The sequence below is a fragment of the Oncorhynchus mykiss genome, chromosome 12 (genome assembly GCF_057628025.1).
Source record: "Oncorhynchus mykiss isolate SJ-2025 chromosome 12, ASM5762802v1, whole genome shotgun sequence".
Taxonomy (NCBI): domain Eukaryota; kingdom Metazoa; phylum Chordata; class Actinopteri; order Salmoniformes; family Salmonidae; genus Oncorhynchus; species Oncorhynchus mykiss.
Window position 1 is genome coordinate 18,123,671 of NC_143033.1, and position 18,367 is coordinate 18,142,037.

General features: G+C 44.9%; 2 protein-coding genes across 8 annotated transcripts in view; both read left to right on the forward strand.

The window, feature by feature from the left end:
• The first annotated feature begins 642 nt into the window (after positions 1-642).
• On the forward strand, positions 643-6,027 carry pla2g3 (phospholipase A2 group III). The gene is made up of 7 exons (XM_090191896.1): positions 643-1,530; positions 2,453-2,585; positions 2,767-2,901; positions 3,010-3,974; positions 4,110-4,245; positions 4,662-4,778; positions 5,124-6,027. Exons 1-7 carry the CDS (start codon positions 906-908, stop codon positions 5,338-5,340), a joined length of 2,328 nt encoding a protein of 775 aa, XP_090048022.1. The 5' UTR covers positions 643-905; the 3' UTR covers positions 5,341-6,027.
• Positions 6,028-6,400: 373 nt separating this feature from the next.
• The window catches only part of LOC110537090 (tetratricopeptide repeat protein 28), a 102,477-nt gene continuing 90,510 nt past the window's right edge, over positions 6,401-18,367 (forward strand). For 6 of the 7 annotated variants that reach the window (XM_036937076.2, XM_036937079.2, XM_036937077.2 and 3 more), the window contains exons 1-2: positions 6,401-6,735; positions 8,391-8,810. In XM_036937076.2, coding sequence (XP_036792971.2) covers positions 6,706-6,735; positions 8,391-8,810 — 450 coding nt within the window. In that variant the 5' untranslated portion in view covers positions 6,401-6,705. The remainder of the gene's footprint in view (positions 6,736-8,390; positions 8,811-18,367) is intronic. The other variant, XM_090191893.1, reaches the window with a different exon arrangement.

An 18,367-nucleotide genomic window follows, 5' to 3' on the forward strand; every position in this document is an offset into this window, starting at 1 on the left:
TGTGCTGCAAAAGCATGCTCTTACGGCAGGGTCAATTTCCGCGCTTATAAACCTAGGGTCGTTACAATATGTTTCGACCTGTACCCAAGTTAATATAGTTGGTTCAGAGTTTGTTTTTATATTTCAACATGCGTCTGATTGCGTCTGGTGTGGGTGGACAAAATTAACATGCGCGATGGCATGTGTTCGGTCTAGTGAGCTTATGGTAAGTAACCATCTGTAAGTAACCAAATGTAACATATACTAATTTCGAGTCCCGGATTTACGTTTACTATGTTACGTCTAGTTTATGAGACCAGGCTGCATCGCGTGGCTATTAGGTCATGATGGCTATTATTTGCGCATAAAAGCGTTTCCACCAACATTTCGTACATAGTTAATTTTACCGACACAAAAATATCCACTTCTTCTAGCGTATGCCTATTTTGTTTTGTCGACATTTGGAAAGTTAACTACATTAGACCTGTCCTGTTTCCATGAGGTTTCTCCGATATACACTACTTGCACCCAAAGCTTGGACAGAAGACTGGTTAGTTACACAAACACACACTACAACCACGTGGTCAAATCAAAGCGCAGAATATTGCGGGCGGGAAAGCCCCTCGTAGAACAGTTTAAAACCGGCCTGAGGTCCGTCTCTTTTCAGACATCCTCAGACAGTGGAAACTAGTGCATAGGGCCACTGTTAATTACGTATCAGCTGCAAAGTGAATGTATTTTAATGCAAGTTCGGGGTGCGGCAACATTTTATTTATATATTTAATCTTACCTCTTAGCATAAGAGAAAGGGAGTGTTTTATAAAACGAGAAATTAAATTGAATTGGGTTCGGTGCTTTTTATTACCAATATTAGTTTATCTATAAAGTACTGAAGGACATTTAAAGTGCTTACATTGGTGCTGAAAATGCACATCAACTCCATTTTATTTTCTGCTGTAATGATGGCAGCAGTGTCACTGATGTTGACCACTGCAGCTGCTGCTGCTGACCCGAGGGATTTCTGTTTCTGGACTAAAGTCACGTCGAACGGTGAGATCCATCTCGGCTTTCTCCGACACCACAGCAAAACTCACCACGCCTCCTCCTCGTCCCTCCATCTCTACCACAGTGTGTGGTCTGTGGAGAATAGACTGGTCAACTGCGCAGTGAGTGACGACACGGCCGTTACAAACAGCTACATGTCTGTGTGTCGGGAGAAGAACACCACAGGAGAGTTCTCTGACCGTCCTCGTGAACGTTTTGATGTCAGTGCGCAGTCTGAACTTGAAAGCCACTGCGCTCCTGTTAGCTCTCCAACGGTCACCCAGCGCGAAGCCGTTGGAGATGCCTCTGAGGAACATACAGAGACAAGGAGTAAGAGGCACGCACGGAGCGTTATTGATGATATAGCGTTCCAGAATCTTCTTGGAGACGGTGGTGACAGTTCCAGGGATGAGACGCAAACCCATCGGCGCGTAAAACGTGGTTTCATCGTGCCGGGAACGCTTTGGTGCGGCTCAGGGAACAAGGCGGCGACCTATGACGATTTAGGTAGGTGATCGGTGTTGAATCTGTAACTGTGTTCCAGACTAAGATGTGGTTCTCCTTTTGATAATATTTTCTCATTTGTAATTGAATGGGGTATTAAAGCAGAATGTAATTGATGATGATGATTCATGTGCCCATTTGTAGGGCTCTATAAAATCCGCGATGCGGAGAACGCAGACAGAATTATGGAATCCAGATATTAAAATGTAATTCAACCTTATTCAAAAATGTATTGTCCTTAGTAGGGAATCATCTAAATTAATTAACACATAAAGCGTCTACCACTTTGTGCAGCCGTTAGCGATGTTGGTAGATGGAAATGCTTTCCCAAAAACCTTCTCAATTAAATGTTAACTACAAAGTAGTCTATGCTTACCTGGCAGAATGATATCATTATTTGCATCAATCCAGTCGGTATTTATTTTGCAAACACGGACAGTGATGGTAGAGTTCTTCTATATACATCTGCATTGCTAGCTCTTCGGGATTTTAGGCTGGGTTTCTGTATAAGCACTTTGTGACAACTGCAGATGTTAAAAGGGCTTTCTAAACGATTGATTGATTGTGTGAGCTACACCGCTAACAGTTGCATCTATGTGTATTTGTAATTCTTTTTAGACCTGAAAAGTGGTCTCCTGATGTGGGTTAAGCATTGTTGTGGATTAGAACATCCAATTGAGTTGTTTTTCAGTTTAAAAAAGTGTGATTTTCAGAGCGAAAACCTTAAAAAACAGGGTGAAACAGAAATCGGGGTAAAATTAAACGGAATTTGGGGAAACAAAATACGGAATCAGACAAAATTGAGCTGATTTTATAGGGCCCTACTTTAGTAATGCCTCTGTTTCGCTTCACAATATATCAAACATGCCTAACCTGGACTCTTGTTGTTGTTGCTGAACCTCTCCTACCCGTCTACCTGTGACAGGTGTGTTTGCAGAGACAGACAGTTGCTGCAGGGAGCATGACCAATGTCAGGACACCATCCTGTCGTTCGAGACCAACTATGGAGTTTTCAACACAAACATTTTCACCCTGTCCCACTGCCACTGTGATAACAGGTAGGCTGCCTGTCACAAACTAACTCTGTCTATGAGACTGTGACTCTCATGAGGAAGATTCTGCCTTTCCCTTAACATTATACATTACTGATTCAGTTCCGGCTAACCTCTGGGTAGTGTTGTATTGATGTTGTGTTTAGGTTGTATTAACATTGTATTAACATTGTGTTGTTGTGTATAGGTTTCACCAGTGTTTGCTGGGGGCTGAGGACAGTATTTCAGACACAGTGGGATACGTCTTCTTCAACCTGCTGAAGATGCACTGCTTTGAGTTCTCCCACAGACTACAGTGCTCTCAGAGGAACTGGTTTGGCATGTGAGTGACGATCTCTCCCTCACTTATGTTTGTTCATGAAGTGTTTAATGTAACATGCAATGTAAAATGGAGTAGAGGCTGATCCTACCTCATTCCTCTCTGTGACAGGTGTCAACAGTATGAGATGTCTCTGTATGCTGTGGTCCATCCTCCCACCTTCTACAACTCCACCCAGCCAGACCCTGACTTAGAGGAGGATGACATGGCTGACAATACCACCACTACCATCTCCACCCCCACTTCCACCTCCCCCTCCAACTCTACCACCTCCTCCTCCACATCCATCTCCTCCTCCTCCTCCTCCTCCACTTCCAACTCCACCACCTCCATCTCCACCTCCTCTACCTCCCTCTCCACATCTCCCACCACCTCCATCTCCACCTCCTCTACCTCCCTCTCCACGTCTCCCACCACCTCCATCTCCACCTCCTCTACCTCCCTCTCCACCTCTCCCACCATCTCCTCCACCTCCATCTCCACCTCCTCTACCTCCCTCTCCACCTCTTCCACCACCTCCTCCATCTCCACCTCCCTCTCCATCTCCACCTCTCCCACCACCTCCTCCACCTCCTCTACCTCCCTCTCCACCTCCATCTCCACCACCTCTCCCTCCACCTTCTCCACCTCCTCCTCCATCTCTTCCTCCACCTTCTCTACTTCCATCTCCACATCTCCCTCCACCACTTCAACCTCTCCCACCACCTTTCCCTACATTGCCACTTCCACCTCTCCCTCCACCTCCACCCCCACCTCTCCCTCCACCTCTCCCTCCACCTCCACCCCCACCACTCCTTCCAGTGCTGCCCCAGCAGACCTCACCCCAGGGGGTCAGAGTGGAACACCAGCCTCTGGCTCGCCTGTCATCCACCCTTACCCTGGAGAGGACAATATGGTTGCCAATACTTCCCCCACCTCCACCACTGGCACTGCTACTGCTATAGGGACCCAGAGTAGCACCTCGGGACTGGAAACTTCAGCCTCGGGCCCAGCATTGGCTTTGGCCTCGCCAGCTGAACCCACCCACCATACTGGCCTGACTCTGCCTAAGTCTAACCAGGACGCAGCAAGCACAGGTAGGTGAAAGAAAATATTGTCTGGTTTTCTGTCTCTTTCTGCCTGTTTCTATGTGCATCTACTATTGATAATGCCTTTTGAGTGGACTTGACCATGAGCTCAATTACATTTCATTGTGTTTTCCGTCTGTGTAGGGAAGCAGCATGTGTATGTGTGTGATGTATACAGAGACCTGGATGACTGCAGGTTTAAGATCCCTGCTCACCAGAAGAGATACAGCCTCCTCAACCCAGAACCCAGGACCCTCTTCCACTGCAACTGTACCAGCAGGTCATTATTACAGAATAACACAATATGTAATGACTTGGACAACCAGATCAGTGCAACCACGTGGTCTGTGACATACACATGTCTGTATGTCATTTTGTGAATGAGTCAAATCACCTTCGGTGACCCATCCTTTACGGGTATATTTGTTAGGTGTGTAAAACAAATGGTGTGCATAGAGTCAGACAGTCAAGGACAGCCCTACTAGTTGTGTTAGCAGTTGTTGCTTAATGTTTAAATCAAATGTTTGATAAAATACAGAAGTAGGACTTTTTGGCAGCAGTAAGATTGTGTGTGTCTGGCACTCACCCCAATATGTCCTCCTCTCCTCTCCTCTCCTCTCCTCTCCTCTCCTCTCCTCTCCTCTCCTCTCCTCTCCTCTCCTCTCCTCTCCTCTCCTCTCCTCTCCTCTCCTCTAGACTGTCTGAGGTTCTGGTTCAGCAGAAGGAGATATCTGGGGTTCAGACTATCCTGTTGAAGTACATCTCTCTGTCCTGTTTCACATTACAGCCACAGGTCTGCACACAGGGGACAAGGTCAGTACAGTACACATCACAGACACACACACGCACTGCCACACATGTGCACGCAAGGGTGCACGCTCTCTCTCTCTCTCACACACACACACACACAGACACACACACACACACACACACACACACACACACACACACACACACGGACTGGGACCAGAAATAGGCTCTGGCATTCTAATACACTGGCCCATTTTTTCCTTGTGGCCCCCACTATTAGCCAGATAATTATCATTTTGCGCAAAAACCCCAAGTTAGACAGGCCCACTGAGCTAATGGTCCACGCCCGCACACACAGACACACACAACCGCACGTGAGTTTGTAACAGTCTACCTCCTTATCTACAGCTGCTCGGCTTCTCTGGTCAAACCCTCTCCTGTTCAGCTGGAGCAGCAGAAGATCAATGGTGGAGGCATGGAGAAGTGGCGCCATCTACAGGCCGCTGGCCACAACGGCAGGAGGCCCAAATCTAGATGGGCCAAACGCAGACTACACAAACTCTGCATCAGGATGACCAGGAAGCACAGTCAATGTGCTTTAGTAGAAGATGCAGTGCCAATGTGATGCAATGTTGCCTGATTTATTTAGCCATCCCATTTCCTCCCATATGGGATATAGATACTATTTATTTTTGTAATTTACATTTTAGTAATTGTAAATCCAGATTTATCCAGAGCTGCTTATAGTTAATGCATTCACTTTAAGATAGCTAGGTGAGACATCCACATCAGCAAACTCAGTGCAAGTAGGAAAAAAGACAAGTGCAAGTTTTTGTTGTTGTTGGAGGGATAAGACATCTACTAATAGCAGTTATAAATAGTGATATGTGTATCAGGGCCTTACTGCTGTAAAGGAAAAACTCTGTTTCAAGTCCTGAATGTAAATATCTAATCTACTGTACTATAGTGTAAAATACTTTTTTTTTCAACTACTGTCTATGCTCAGCATTCATTTAATACTTTATCTGACTGCAAATTGTACATATAAGTTACTTGTATAGAAAAACATATCATTATCAAAGACAAACAGTGTTTGCATTTAATGTTTTTATTCATTATTTGTTTACTCTGTAATAATCCAGACTGTATCACAACCTGCCGTGATTGGGAGTGCCATCCACTTTGACAATTGGCCCAGCGTCGTTCAAGTTTGACGGGTGTAGGCCGTCATTGTAAATACGAATTTGCGCTTAACTGACTTGACTAGTTAAATAAAGGTTCAATAAAATAAAACATTGTTTTTTTAAATAAACACTTTGACAGAGCCTGTATGCTATTTCTTAGTGTTGTCTTTACAATGCTGTCAATTTGATGACACATTAAACTACACTATATCAAAGACACCAAAGTGTTAGATTATTATTATGGAAGCCATAACTATTAGAATACGTTCATTAAAGGCAAAGGGATGGTGTTTGTATCGTCTTTTCTATAATTATTTTTCATTTTTTTCACCTTTGATTCAAGGCAATTGTGTAACCTACTCTAATATGAAGCGTATGGCTTGTTAATTTGTGAAGAGGTCTGCAGTAAGTAACGATCTATTACAAAAATTCTGTAGAAACAATACTTACAACAGGAATGAATAACTGCTAGGTAACTCAACCCCTCTCTGATGTCACCACGGGTAATTGAGACCTGGAGAGCGACTGGAGATGCATCCGTGGAGCTTGAGCCTGCCGAGACCCGCCTCCACCCGCCACAAATTCCGTTACTCGGGGAAAAACGGATTTAACATGGCGCACTTTCTGGGAAATAACTTGAGTTAGTTCGCGGCCGGTTAAGTGGAATATCGCTTGTTGTTCATTTTTCTGAGGTCCATGAAAACATTGTTGTAGGAGAGCGCAGCGTTTCTGTGGCTGTTTGGGAAGCGAACTGCCATGGGATGAAAGTTTGAAGTTGCTGCCGCTGTGTATAAAGCTAGAACAGGATGGAGAAGCATCGACCGAAGAAAGAAAGGGTAAATAACCCAATGGCGAACAAAGAAAATGAGGCTACAGTTTTTTTGACAGTGCATAGCATTTAGGCTATAGATCTAGCTAACTGCAATAGTATGCTATAGGCTGGCTAGTAACTAACCTATCAATTTCAGCCAAAGTGCTTTGATGATCCGTTTGATGTTATGCCCAAGTTGCTTAGCTATTCAGTAGTATTGTAGCCTAGCCCGTACCGCGCTTTTCATAGCAATTTAGTGGAAAATGCCATATTACAGTATTACAATAATAATAAGATAAGACAAGATCCAAATGTAACATTAGCTTTTACTTAGGTTACAAACAGAATAGTGGTTTTTGCCCCTTTAGTCTCTCTCTCTCTCTCTCTCTCTCTCTCCTCTCTCTCTCTCTCTCTCTCTCTCTCTCTCTCTCTCTCTCTCTCTCTCTCTCTCTCTCTCTCTCTCTCTCTCTCTCTCTCTCTCTCTCTCTCTCTCTTTCTCTCTCTCTCTCTCTCTCTCTCTCTCTCTCTCTCTCTCTCTGTCAGAGGAGGTCCCTGGTTTCATTCTCTCAGGAATGTGTCTCCCTGCTGACCTGGGCTGGGAGGAGGAAGGAAGGGACAAGGAAGTGGTGTGTGTGTGTGTGTGTGTGTGTGTGTGTGTGTGTGTGTGTGTGTGTGTGTGTGTGTGTGTGAAGATGGTGTTCCTGTACTACTTTTCCAACACAACTGTTTCAACTGCTGCTCCACTTTGACAATGGCTCATTTTCCTGCACGCCTCCATCTGTGTTGGTATGAGAGAGAGTGAGAGTGACACAGAAAGAAAGAGATTGAGTGAGTGAGATAGAGAGAAATACGCAGGGAGAGAGATGGAGAGTGTGTGTGTAAGAGTGACTCATATATACCCAGCTATATGCACAGGCTGAAAATCAGCTGTTCTCTCCTCTTCTCCTGACTCCCCCTCTCTCTCTCTCTCTCTCTCCTTCTCTCTCCCCCCTCTCCCTCTCCCCTCTCTCACTCTCTCTTGCTCTCTCTCTAGCTCTCCCTGTCTCTCTCTCTTTCTTCTCTCAGTGAAAACGTTCTACTGTGTGAGTTAGTGCTCCAGTTTGCTCTCTGTTTGGACAGAGAATGCCACTGGGACTCCAGGGAACATGTGTGTGTGTGTGTGTGTGTGTGTGTGTGTGTGTGTGTGTGTGTGTGTGTGTGTGTGTGTGTGTGTGTGTGTGTGTGTGTGTGTGTGTGTGTGTGAGCGAGAGAGAGAGAGAGAGAGAGCGAGCGAGAGAGAGAGAGAGAGAGAGCGAGAGAGAGAGAGAGAGAGAGAGAGAGAGAGAGAGAGAGAGAGAGAGAGAGAGAGAGATAATGACAGCCTTGATGTAAGTAATTCTGAAAAGACAAATTTGGTAGCAGCAGATCAGGGAAGGAAGCAGAGAGTTAACCTCAACGTGCACATTACACACAAACGCATGCAGATGTAGATATAAAAACATTGCTTTGATGTTTTGGTGGAACAGATTAGAAAGTCAGCTGTACATCAGCATGGTCCTCTTTAGGGAATGATGACACAACTTGACTGTCAAATTACTGTAATGTTGAGAAAAAGGTATTTGATTGAATTAAAATATAACTGACCACTCCTCCCTACATTTATTTTCTTCCTCCCATCCCCCTCTCTCTTCTCCTCTTTAGTTCTCTCTCTTTGGCTCTCGCTCTTCTGGCCGAAGCACCAACCCTCCCTCTTCCTCCTCTTCATCCTCTACCTCTGCTCCCCCCATCCCTCCCACTCTCTGCAAGACAGACCCTCATCCCTCCATCCCTCCCTCTCTCCGTAAGACAGACCCTCATCCCTCCATCGCTCCCTCCATCCCTCCTGGGCCTCCTATCCTTTCTAAGACAGAGTTTTTGGAAGCAGTGCGTTGCAGTAACCAGGCATGCCAGCGGGGGCAGTACAGCCAGGCGGTGCAGCTCTATGGGAAGGCCCTGTCTGCAGACCCTCAGAACTGCATCCTGTACAGTAACCGTTCAGCGGCCCATCTCCGCCTTGGACAGTACCAGACCGCCCTGGACGACGCCCTCAAAGCCCGCCTGCTCAACCCCAAATGGCCAAAGGTAGGACCAACTTTATACTATAACATACATTTGTACTGCTAACTGAGCCTTTGTTTGTGGGATGGGTTTTGCTCAAACTACAGATGTAAGATCTTCATTTCATCACTCTTGTGTTGCTGAGAATCTTCCTGCACAGCAGGAAATGAAAACTTGTAGTGTATTCAAGATTTAAAAAGGCTTTGTCATTTCAAAAAAATGTCCATTAATTATAATCCACATAATAATTCACATTTCCTGTTGCTGCAGGATTATTTTCCTTCTGTAGCAAACTGGCTCAAATTAAGATCCTACCTCTGTAATGGCCCAAGGTAAGAGAGATAGGTGTCATGGTTAATGTACACCAACAACTTCTAGAGCATTCCCAGAGGATTGGAGGTGCTCATCATGAAGTGCCTCTTTGTATTCAACTGTAGAGGGAATAGCCTGAACTTACAGTCAATAAACAAATGAGAGAGAAAGCGTGAAAGTGATACCAAGAGAGAGAGAGAGAAGAGACAGACAGACAGACAGATAGACTAAGAGACAGAGATGTTTTGAGGCAGTCAGGGGTCTTTGTAAAGAGACAAACTCCAGAAATACTTTTCCAGGCTGGCTCTGTAATTCATTACATTTTAAGGGGCTTTATTAACATGGGAAACACATGTTTGCATTGCCAAAGCAAGTGAAATTAACAATTAAACATGAACAGTAAACATTAAAATCACAAATGTTCAAAAATAATACACATTTCAAATGTCATATTATGTCTATATACAGTGTTGTAAGGATGTGCAAATAGTTAAAGTACAAAAAAAAATATGGGATGCATTTACTCTCTGCTCTGTATCTCTCTCTCTGGGTCTGCTCTACTCCACTTCCCCTCTTTATAGGGAAGAGAATAGACAGAAGCTGCTTGTGTGTGTGTGTGTGTGTGTGTGTGTGTGTGTGTGTGTGTGTGTGTGTGTGTGTGTGTGTGTGTTGTAGGAGCAGCCAGGGTCTGTGAGGACATCAACATAACAGCAGGAACATTTCTTCAAGAGAGCGAGTGTGTCTGTTTGTGTGTCTGTTTGTGTGTGTGTGTGTGTGTGTGTGTGTGTGTTGTAGGAGCAGGCAGGGTCTATGAGGACAATAACATAACAGCAGGAACATTTATTCAAGAGAGCGAGTGTGTCTGTTTGTGTGTCCGTTTGTTCGTGTGTGTGTGTGTGTGTGTGTGTGTGTGTTGTAGGAGCAGGCAGGGTCTGTGAGGACATCAACATAACAGCAGGAACATTTCTTCAAGAGAGCGAGTGTGTCTGTTTGTGTGTCTGTTTGTGTGTGTGTGTGTGTGTGTGTGTGTGTGTGTGTGTGTGTGTGTGTGTGTGTGTGTGTGTGTGTGTGTGTGTTGTAGGAGCAGGCAGGGTCTATGAGGACAATAACATAACAGCAGGAACATTTCTTCAAGAGAGCGAGTGTGTGTGTGTGTGTGTGTGTGTGTTTTATAGGAGCAGGCAGGGTCTATGAGGACAATAACATAACAGCAGGAACATTTCTTCAAGAGAGCGAGTGTGTGTGTGTGTGTGTGTGTGTGTGTGTGTTTTGTAGGAGCAGGCAGGGTCTATGAGGACAATAACATAACAGCAGGAACATTTCTTCAAGAGAGCGAGTGTGTGTGTTTGTGTGTCTGTGTGTTTGTGTGTTTGTGTGTGCCTACTGGCCCGGTGGCGGTGTCAGAGCAGTGGTCCTGCTGCTGTATTCTCTGTTGGTCAGTGTGAAGGAACTACCATTCTGAGAACGTTACTTACTTCAGCCTGTCCTCCGTCTCTGTTCCTGTCTGTTCCTCCCTCTCTCTTTTCTTCCCTCTTTCTGTCGGCTTCCCTCCAGTCGTCAATCCGCTGCACACCATTAACTTCTCTGTTGGCACAATAGACTACACACACACACTTGCATGTGTGTTTGAAATACTTTAATGTCTCTATTACAATGGACAGATGGATAAAAAAAAAATTCCTGATGATTGCTGACTGAGTTTCTTTACCTTGGCCAGTGGTCACCAACCCTGGCTTTGTTGTTCTGGAAAGATCTCTCTCTCTCTCTCTCTCTCTCTCTCTCTCTCTCTCTCTCTCTCTCTCTCTCTCTCTCTCTCTCTCTCTCTCTCTCTCTCTCTTTCTCTCTCACTCTCTCTCTTCAATTCAAGGGGCTTTATTGGCATGGGAAACATGTGTTAACATTGCCAAAGCAAGTGAGGTAGATAATATACAAAAGTGAAATAAACAATAAAAATTAACAGTAAACATTACACATACAGAAGTTTCAAAACAATAAAGACATTACAATTGTCATATTATGTATATATACAGTGTTGTAACAATGTACAAATGGTTAAATAAGCATAAATATGGGTTGTATTTACAATGGTGTTTGTTCTTCACTGGCTGCCCTTTTCTTGTGGTAACAGGTCACAAATCTTGCTGCTGTGATGGCACACTGTGGTATTTCACCCAAAAGATATGGGAGTTTATCAAAATTGGGTTTGTTTTCAAATTCTTTGTGGATCTGTGTAATCTGAGAGAAATATGTGTCTCTAATATGGTCATACATTGGGCAGGAGGTTAGGAAGTGCAGCTCAGTTTCCACCTCATTTTGTGGGTAGGGTGCACATAGCCTGTCTTCTCTTGAGAGCCATGTCTGTCTACGGCGACCTTTCTCAATAGCAAGGCTATGCTCACTGAGTCTGTACACAGTCAAAGATTTCCTTAAGTTTGGGTCAGTCACAGTGGTCAGGTATTATGCCACTGTGTACTCTCTGTTTAGGGCCAAATAGCATTCTAGTTTGCTCTGTTTTTTTGTTAATTCTTTAAAATGTGTCAAGTAATTCTCTTTTCTCATGATATTCTTGGGTCTAATTGTGCTGCTGTCCTGGGGCTCTTTGGGGTGTGTTTGTGTTTGTGACTCTTCTCCAGGTTCATCTCTCTGTAGGTGATGGCTTTGTTATGGAAGGTTTGGGAATCGCTTCCTTTTAGGTGGTTATTGAATTTAACGGCTCTTTTCTGGATTTTGATAATTAGTGGGTATCGGCCTAATTCTGCTCTGCATGCATTATTTGGTGTTCTATGTTGTACACGGAGGATATTTTTTCAGAATTCTGCGTGCAGAGTCTCAATTTGGTGTTTGTCCTATTTTGTGAAATCTTGGTTGGTGAGCGGACCCCAGACCTCACAACCATAAAGGGCAATGGGCTCTATGACTGATTCAAGTATTTTTAGCCAGATCGTAATTGTTATGTTGAATTTTATGTTCCTTTGATGGCATAGAATGCCCTTCTTGCCTTGTCTCTCAGATCGTTCACAGCTTTGTGGAAGTTACCTGTGGTGCTGATGTTTAGGCCAAGGTATGTATAGTATTTTGTGTGCTCTAGGGCAAAGGTGTCTAGATTGAATTTGTATTTGTGGTCCTGGTAACTGGACCTTTTTTGGAACACCATTATTTTGGTCTTACTGAGATTTACTGTCAGGGCCTAGTTCTGGCAGAATCTGTGCAGAATATCTAGGTGCTGCTGTAGGCCCTCCTTGGTTGGTGACAGAAGCACCAGATCATCAGCAAACAGTAGACATTTGACTTCAGATTCTAGTAGGGTGAGGCCGGGTGTTGCAGACTTTTCTAGTGCTCACGCCAATTCGTTGATATATATGTTGAAGAGGGTGGGGCTTAAGCTGCATCCCTGTCTCACCCCACGGCCCTGTGGGAAGAAATGTGTGTGTTTTTTGCCTATTTTAACCACACACTTGTTGTTTGTGTACATGGATTTTATAATGTCGTATGTTTTACCCCCAACACCACTTTCCATCCATTTGAATAGCAGACCCTCATGCCAAATTGAGTCGAAGGCTTTTTTGAAATAAACAAAGCATGAGAAGACTTTGCCTTTGTTTTGGTTTGTTTGGTTGTCAATTAGGGTGTGCAGGGTGCATACGTGGTCTGTTGTACGGTAATTTGGTAAAAAGCCAATTTGACATTTGCTCAGTACATTGTTTTCATTGAGGAAATGTACGAGTCTGCTGTTAACAAGGTTACTGTTGACGCATATCCCACGGTAGTTATTGGGGTCAAATTTGTCTCCACTTTTGTGGATTGGGGTGATCAGTCCTTGGTTCCAAATATTGGGAAAGATGCCAGAGCTAAGGATGATGTTAAAGAGTTTTAGTATAGCCAATTGGAATTTGTTGTCTGTTGTTCCCTCTCTCTCTCTCTCTCTCTCTCTCTCCCTCCCTCTCTCTCCCTCTCTCTCTCTCTCTCTCCCTCTCTCTCTCTCTCTCTCTCTCTCCCTCTCTCTCTCTCTCTCCCTCTCTCTCTCTCTCTCTCTCTCTCTCCCTCTCTCTCTCTCCTCCCTCTCTCTCTCTCTCTCTCTCTCCCTCTCTCTCTCTCTCTCTCTCTCTCTCTCTCTCTTCTCTCTCTCTCTCTCTCTCTCTCTCTCTGTCTCTCTCTCTCTCTCCCTCTCTCTCTCTCCCTCTCTCTCTCCCTCTCTCTGTCTCTCTCTCTGTCTCTCTCTCTGCCTCTCTCTCTGTCTCTCTCCCATTCCCTCTCTCTCCCTCTCTCTCTCCCTCTCTCTCTCTCTCACCCTCTCTCTCTCTCTCTCTCCTCTCTCTCTCTCTCTCTCTCTCTCTCTCTCTCTCTCTCTCTCTCTCTCTCTCTCTCTCTCCCTCCCTCTCTCTCCCTCTCTGTCTCTCTCTCTCTCTCTCCGTCTCTCTCTCTCTCTCCCTCCCTCTCCCCCTCTCTCTCTCTCTCTCTCTCTCTCTCCATCTCTCTCCCTATCTCTCTCTCCCTCTCTCTCTCCCTCCCTCCCTCTCTCTCTCTCTCTCTCTCTCTCTCTCTCTCTGTCTCTCTCTCTCTCTCTCTCTGTCTCTCTCTCTCTCTCTCTCTCCCTCTCTCTCTCTCTCTCTCTCTCTCTCTCTGTCTCTCTCTCTGTCTCTCTCTCTGTATCTCTCTGTCTCTCTCTGTCTCTCTCTCTCTCTCTCTCTCTCTCTCTCTCTCTCTCTCTCTCTCTCTCTCTCTCTCTCTCAAGCTCTCAAGCTCTCCAGACTATGTTTAGCTCTTTAAATAAGTCAGTCACATGCTCTACGAAAGGTTTTGAAGTAGTCAGTCTTTCACTACAGATTTACATATGAAGGGCCATATGGACCCTGAAAGGTCTGCCTCGTGAGACAGAAACTCTGGGAGCGTGTTTGGTTGGCCATGTTCCCATGTAGCTTTCACCGTTGAAGCAGCTTTCAGCCCCACAAACATCAAAACATCCAACTTGAACCATCCAACTAGTCATTTAGCAGACACTCTTATCCAGAGTAATACAGGAGCAATTAGGGTTAAGTGCCTTGCTCAAGGGCACATCAACAGATTTTTCACCTTTTATTTAGGTTGCCTAGGGATATTGCGTCATGAACACCAGAGGGCAGTATGAAATCAGAAATACCTTTCACACATGACAAAACACACCAATTATAATTAATCAATAAGGCCCAAGGGGGTGTGGTATAAGGCCAATATACTACGGCTAAGGACTTTTCTTATGACGACGCAACGCGGAGTGCCTGGACACAGCCCGTAGCCATGGTATATTGGCCATATACCACAAACCTCCGAGGTGCCTTATAGCTGTTATAAAATGGTTACCAACATAATTATAACAGTGAAATTAAATGTTTTGTCATACCTGTGGTATATGGTCCGATATACCATGGATTTCAGCCAATCGGTATTCAGGGATCAAACCACCCAGTTTATAATCCTGTATATAAACCCACAAAATTCATCATTCATGCAAATAATTATAAAGCCCAATCCCCTGTTTCAGCTCAGTGGCACACAATACAGGCTTAGAGTTCTGTGTACTGTAGTGGTGTCGGCCTGAATGACATCTGAATGGTAGTTAGTTCTTTGCGTGCTGGGGTTTAAAAATCATCCACTCCTAAACATTTTGTTCCACATCCAACAGAAAACTGAATGAGTGTGTTGAGAAAATAATTCCTCTCTTCCTCCTATTCTATTAAAATAATTGATGAAGACAGATGAAGAAAGTCTGCAGCCTCTCATCCATGAGACAGTGTGAGAACACAAGAAAAGCATGCATCATCAGCATTTAGTTCCTGCTGTCACATGCACGCACCCACACACTCACTCATCCACACATACACACACGCCTCTAATGAGCCTCTGTGTGGGCTAGCAGTACAGTGGTTTTAATTGGCTAATATTAATTGGGAGATGTTCATGGACACTTGTGCGTGCCAACACACACAGTCTTGTATAACTAACCTTGTAGGGACACACAATTCAGTCCCATTCAAAATCCTATTTTCCCTAACCCCTTACCTTAAACCTTACCCTAAACTCAACCCTAACCTGAAAACTTAACCCTAACCCTAGCTCTTAACCCTAACTCTAAAACTAACTCTAGCTCTTAACCATAAACCTAATTCTAACCCTAACACCATTTCTAACCTTAACCCTTAACCCCTTTAGAAATAGCATTTGACATTGTGGGTACTAACAAAATGTCCCCCCACCACACACACACACACACACACACACACACACACACACACACACAAAGAGACATCTGCTCACACACAGTCAGATCCCACCAACTCTGCTGTCTCAGCGAAGCACAGACCCCCAATCCCTCCTCTCCCCCTTTCTCTATTTCTCTCACTCTCTTTCCCTCTCTTTCCCTCCCTATCTCACTCACACAGTTGGATTCCTCAAAGTGGCAGTGTGGAGGGATGAGACGTTGGGAGAAATAGATGGATTGGCCATTAAGAGGGGTATGGGAAAAGGGAGACGTGGATAGAGTGGTAGAGAAATGGATGGCTAGATGTAAAAGAGAAAGAGAGTGAAAACGGGAAGTGGAATAAACACATACATTGCTATTAAACAGTCGTTATGTTTGTTGATTTATTTTTATTGTACCTTTATTTAACTAGGCAAGTCAGTTAAGACGAAATAGTTATTTACAATGATGGCCAACCCCAGCCAAACTTTAACACAGACAACACTGGGCCAATTGTGTGCCGCCCTATGGGACTCCCAATCATGGCCGGTTGTGATACAGCCTGGAATTAAACCAGGGTCTGTAGTTGCGCCTCTAGCACTGAGATGCTGTGCCTTAGACCGCAGCACCACTCGGGAGACCAGGAGTTAGTGTTTTAATGGCCATCATACAGACTTAGTGTGAGAGGGATACATTTCTGAATGGACAGTCAGCTGGAAAGGGTTTGGGCTTTAGTTTTAATCCTGACCATGAGCCCAGCTGAACACCAGACTCTGTCTGCATGAAGACTTTGCCTTTGTTTTGGTTTGTTTGGTTGTCAATTAGGGTGTAGCATTGCACAAGCTTCCCACAATAAGTTGGGTGGATTTTGGCCCATTCCTCCTGACAGAGCTGGTGTAACTGAGTCAGGTTTGTAGGCCTCCTTGCTCGCACATGCTTTTTCAGTTCTGCCCACAAATTTTCTATAAGATTGAGGTCAGAGCATTGTGATGGCCACTCCAATACCTTGACTTTGTTGTCCTTAAGCCATTTTGCCACAAATTTGGGAGTATGTTTGGGGTCACTGTCCATTTGGAAGACCCATTTGCGACCAAGCTTTAACTTTCTGACTGATATCTTGAGATGTTGCTTCAATATATCCACAAAATGTTCATCCCTCATCATGCCATCTATTTTGTAAAGTGCACCAGTCCCTCCTGCAGCAAAGCACCCCCACAACATGATGCTGCCACCCCCGTGCTTCACGGTTGGGATGGTATTCTTCAGCTTTTAAGCCTCCCCCTTTTTACTACAAACACAACGATGGTCTTTATGGCCAAAACTTCTATTTTTGTTTCATCAGAGCAGAGGACATTTCTCCAAAATGTACGATCTTTGTCCCCATGTGCAGTTGCAAACCGTAGTCTGGCTTTTGTATGGCGGTTTTGGAGCAGTGGCTTCTTCCTTGCTGAGTGGCCTTTCAGGTTATGTCGATTTAGGACTCGTTTTACTGTGGATAGGTACTTTTGTACCTGTTTCCTCCAGCATCTTCACAAGGTCCTTTGCTGTTGTTCTGGGATTGATTTGCACTTTTCGCACCAAAGTACGTTCATCTCTAGGAGACAGAACACGTCTCCTTCCTGAGCGGTATGACGACTGCGTGGTCCCATTGTGTTTATACTTGGGTACTATTGTTTGTACAGATGAACGTGGCACCTTCAGGCATTTGGAAATTGCTCCCAAGGATGACCCAGATGTGGAGGTCTTCACTGATTTCTTTTTGATTTTCCCATGATGTCAAGCAAAGAGGCACTGAATTTGAAGGCAGGCCTTGAAATACATCCACATGTACACCTCCAATTGACACAAATTATGTCAATTAGCCCGTCAGAAACTTCTAAAGCCATGACATCATTTTCTGGAATTTTCCCAGCTGTTTAAAGGCACAGTCAACTTAGTGTGTGTAAACGTCTAACCCACTGGAATTGTGATACAGTGAATTATAAGTGAAATAATTTGTCTGTAAACAATTGTTTGAAAAATTACTTGTGTCATGCACAAAGTAGATGTCCTAACTGACTTGCCAAAACTACAGTTTGTTAACAAGAAATTTGTGGAGTGGTTGAAAAAGTAGTTTGAAACTTCCGACGCCAACTGTATGTGGCAGGGTTTACAGTCAATCACGGATTACAAAAAGAAAACTAGCCCCGTCGCGGAAACCGACGTCTTGCTCCCAGACAAATTAAACAACTTCTTTGCTCACTTTGAGGACAATACAGTGCCACTGACACCACCCTCTACCAAAACCTGCGGGCTCTCCTTCACCACGGCCAATGTGAGTAAAACATTTAAACGTGCTAACCCTCGCAAGGCTGCCGGCCCAGATGGCATCCCTAGCCGGGTCCTCAGAGCATGCGCAGACCAGCTGGCTGGTGTGTTTACGGACAGCATCCCAGTATGCTGTTCCCACATGCTTCAAGAGGGCCACCATTGTTCCTGTTCCCATGATAGCTAAGGTAACTGAGCTAAATGACTATCGCCCCGTAGCACTCACTTCCGTCATCATGAAGTGCTTTGAGAGTCAAGGATCATATCACCTCCACCCTACCTGACACCCTAGACCCACTCCAATTTGCTTACCGCCCCAATAGGTCCATAGACGATGCAATCGCAATCACACTGTACACTGCCCTAACCCATCTGGACAAGAGGAATACCTATGTAAGAATGCTGTTCATCGATTACAGCTCAGCATTTAACACCATAGTACCCTCCAAACTCGTCATTAAGCTTCAGACCCTGGGTCTCGACCCCGCCCTGTGCAACTGGGTCCTGGACTTTCTGATGGGCCGCCCCCAGGAGGTGAGGGTAGGAAACGACATCTCCACCCCGCTGATCCTCAACACTGGGGCCCCACAAGGGTGCGTTCTCAGCCCTCTCCTGTACTCCCTGTTCACCCATGACTGCTTGGCCATGCACGACTTCAACTCAATCATCAAGTTTGCAGACGACACTACAGTGGTAGGCTTGATTACCAACAACGATGAGACAGCCTACAGGGAGGAGGTGAGGGCCC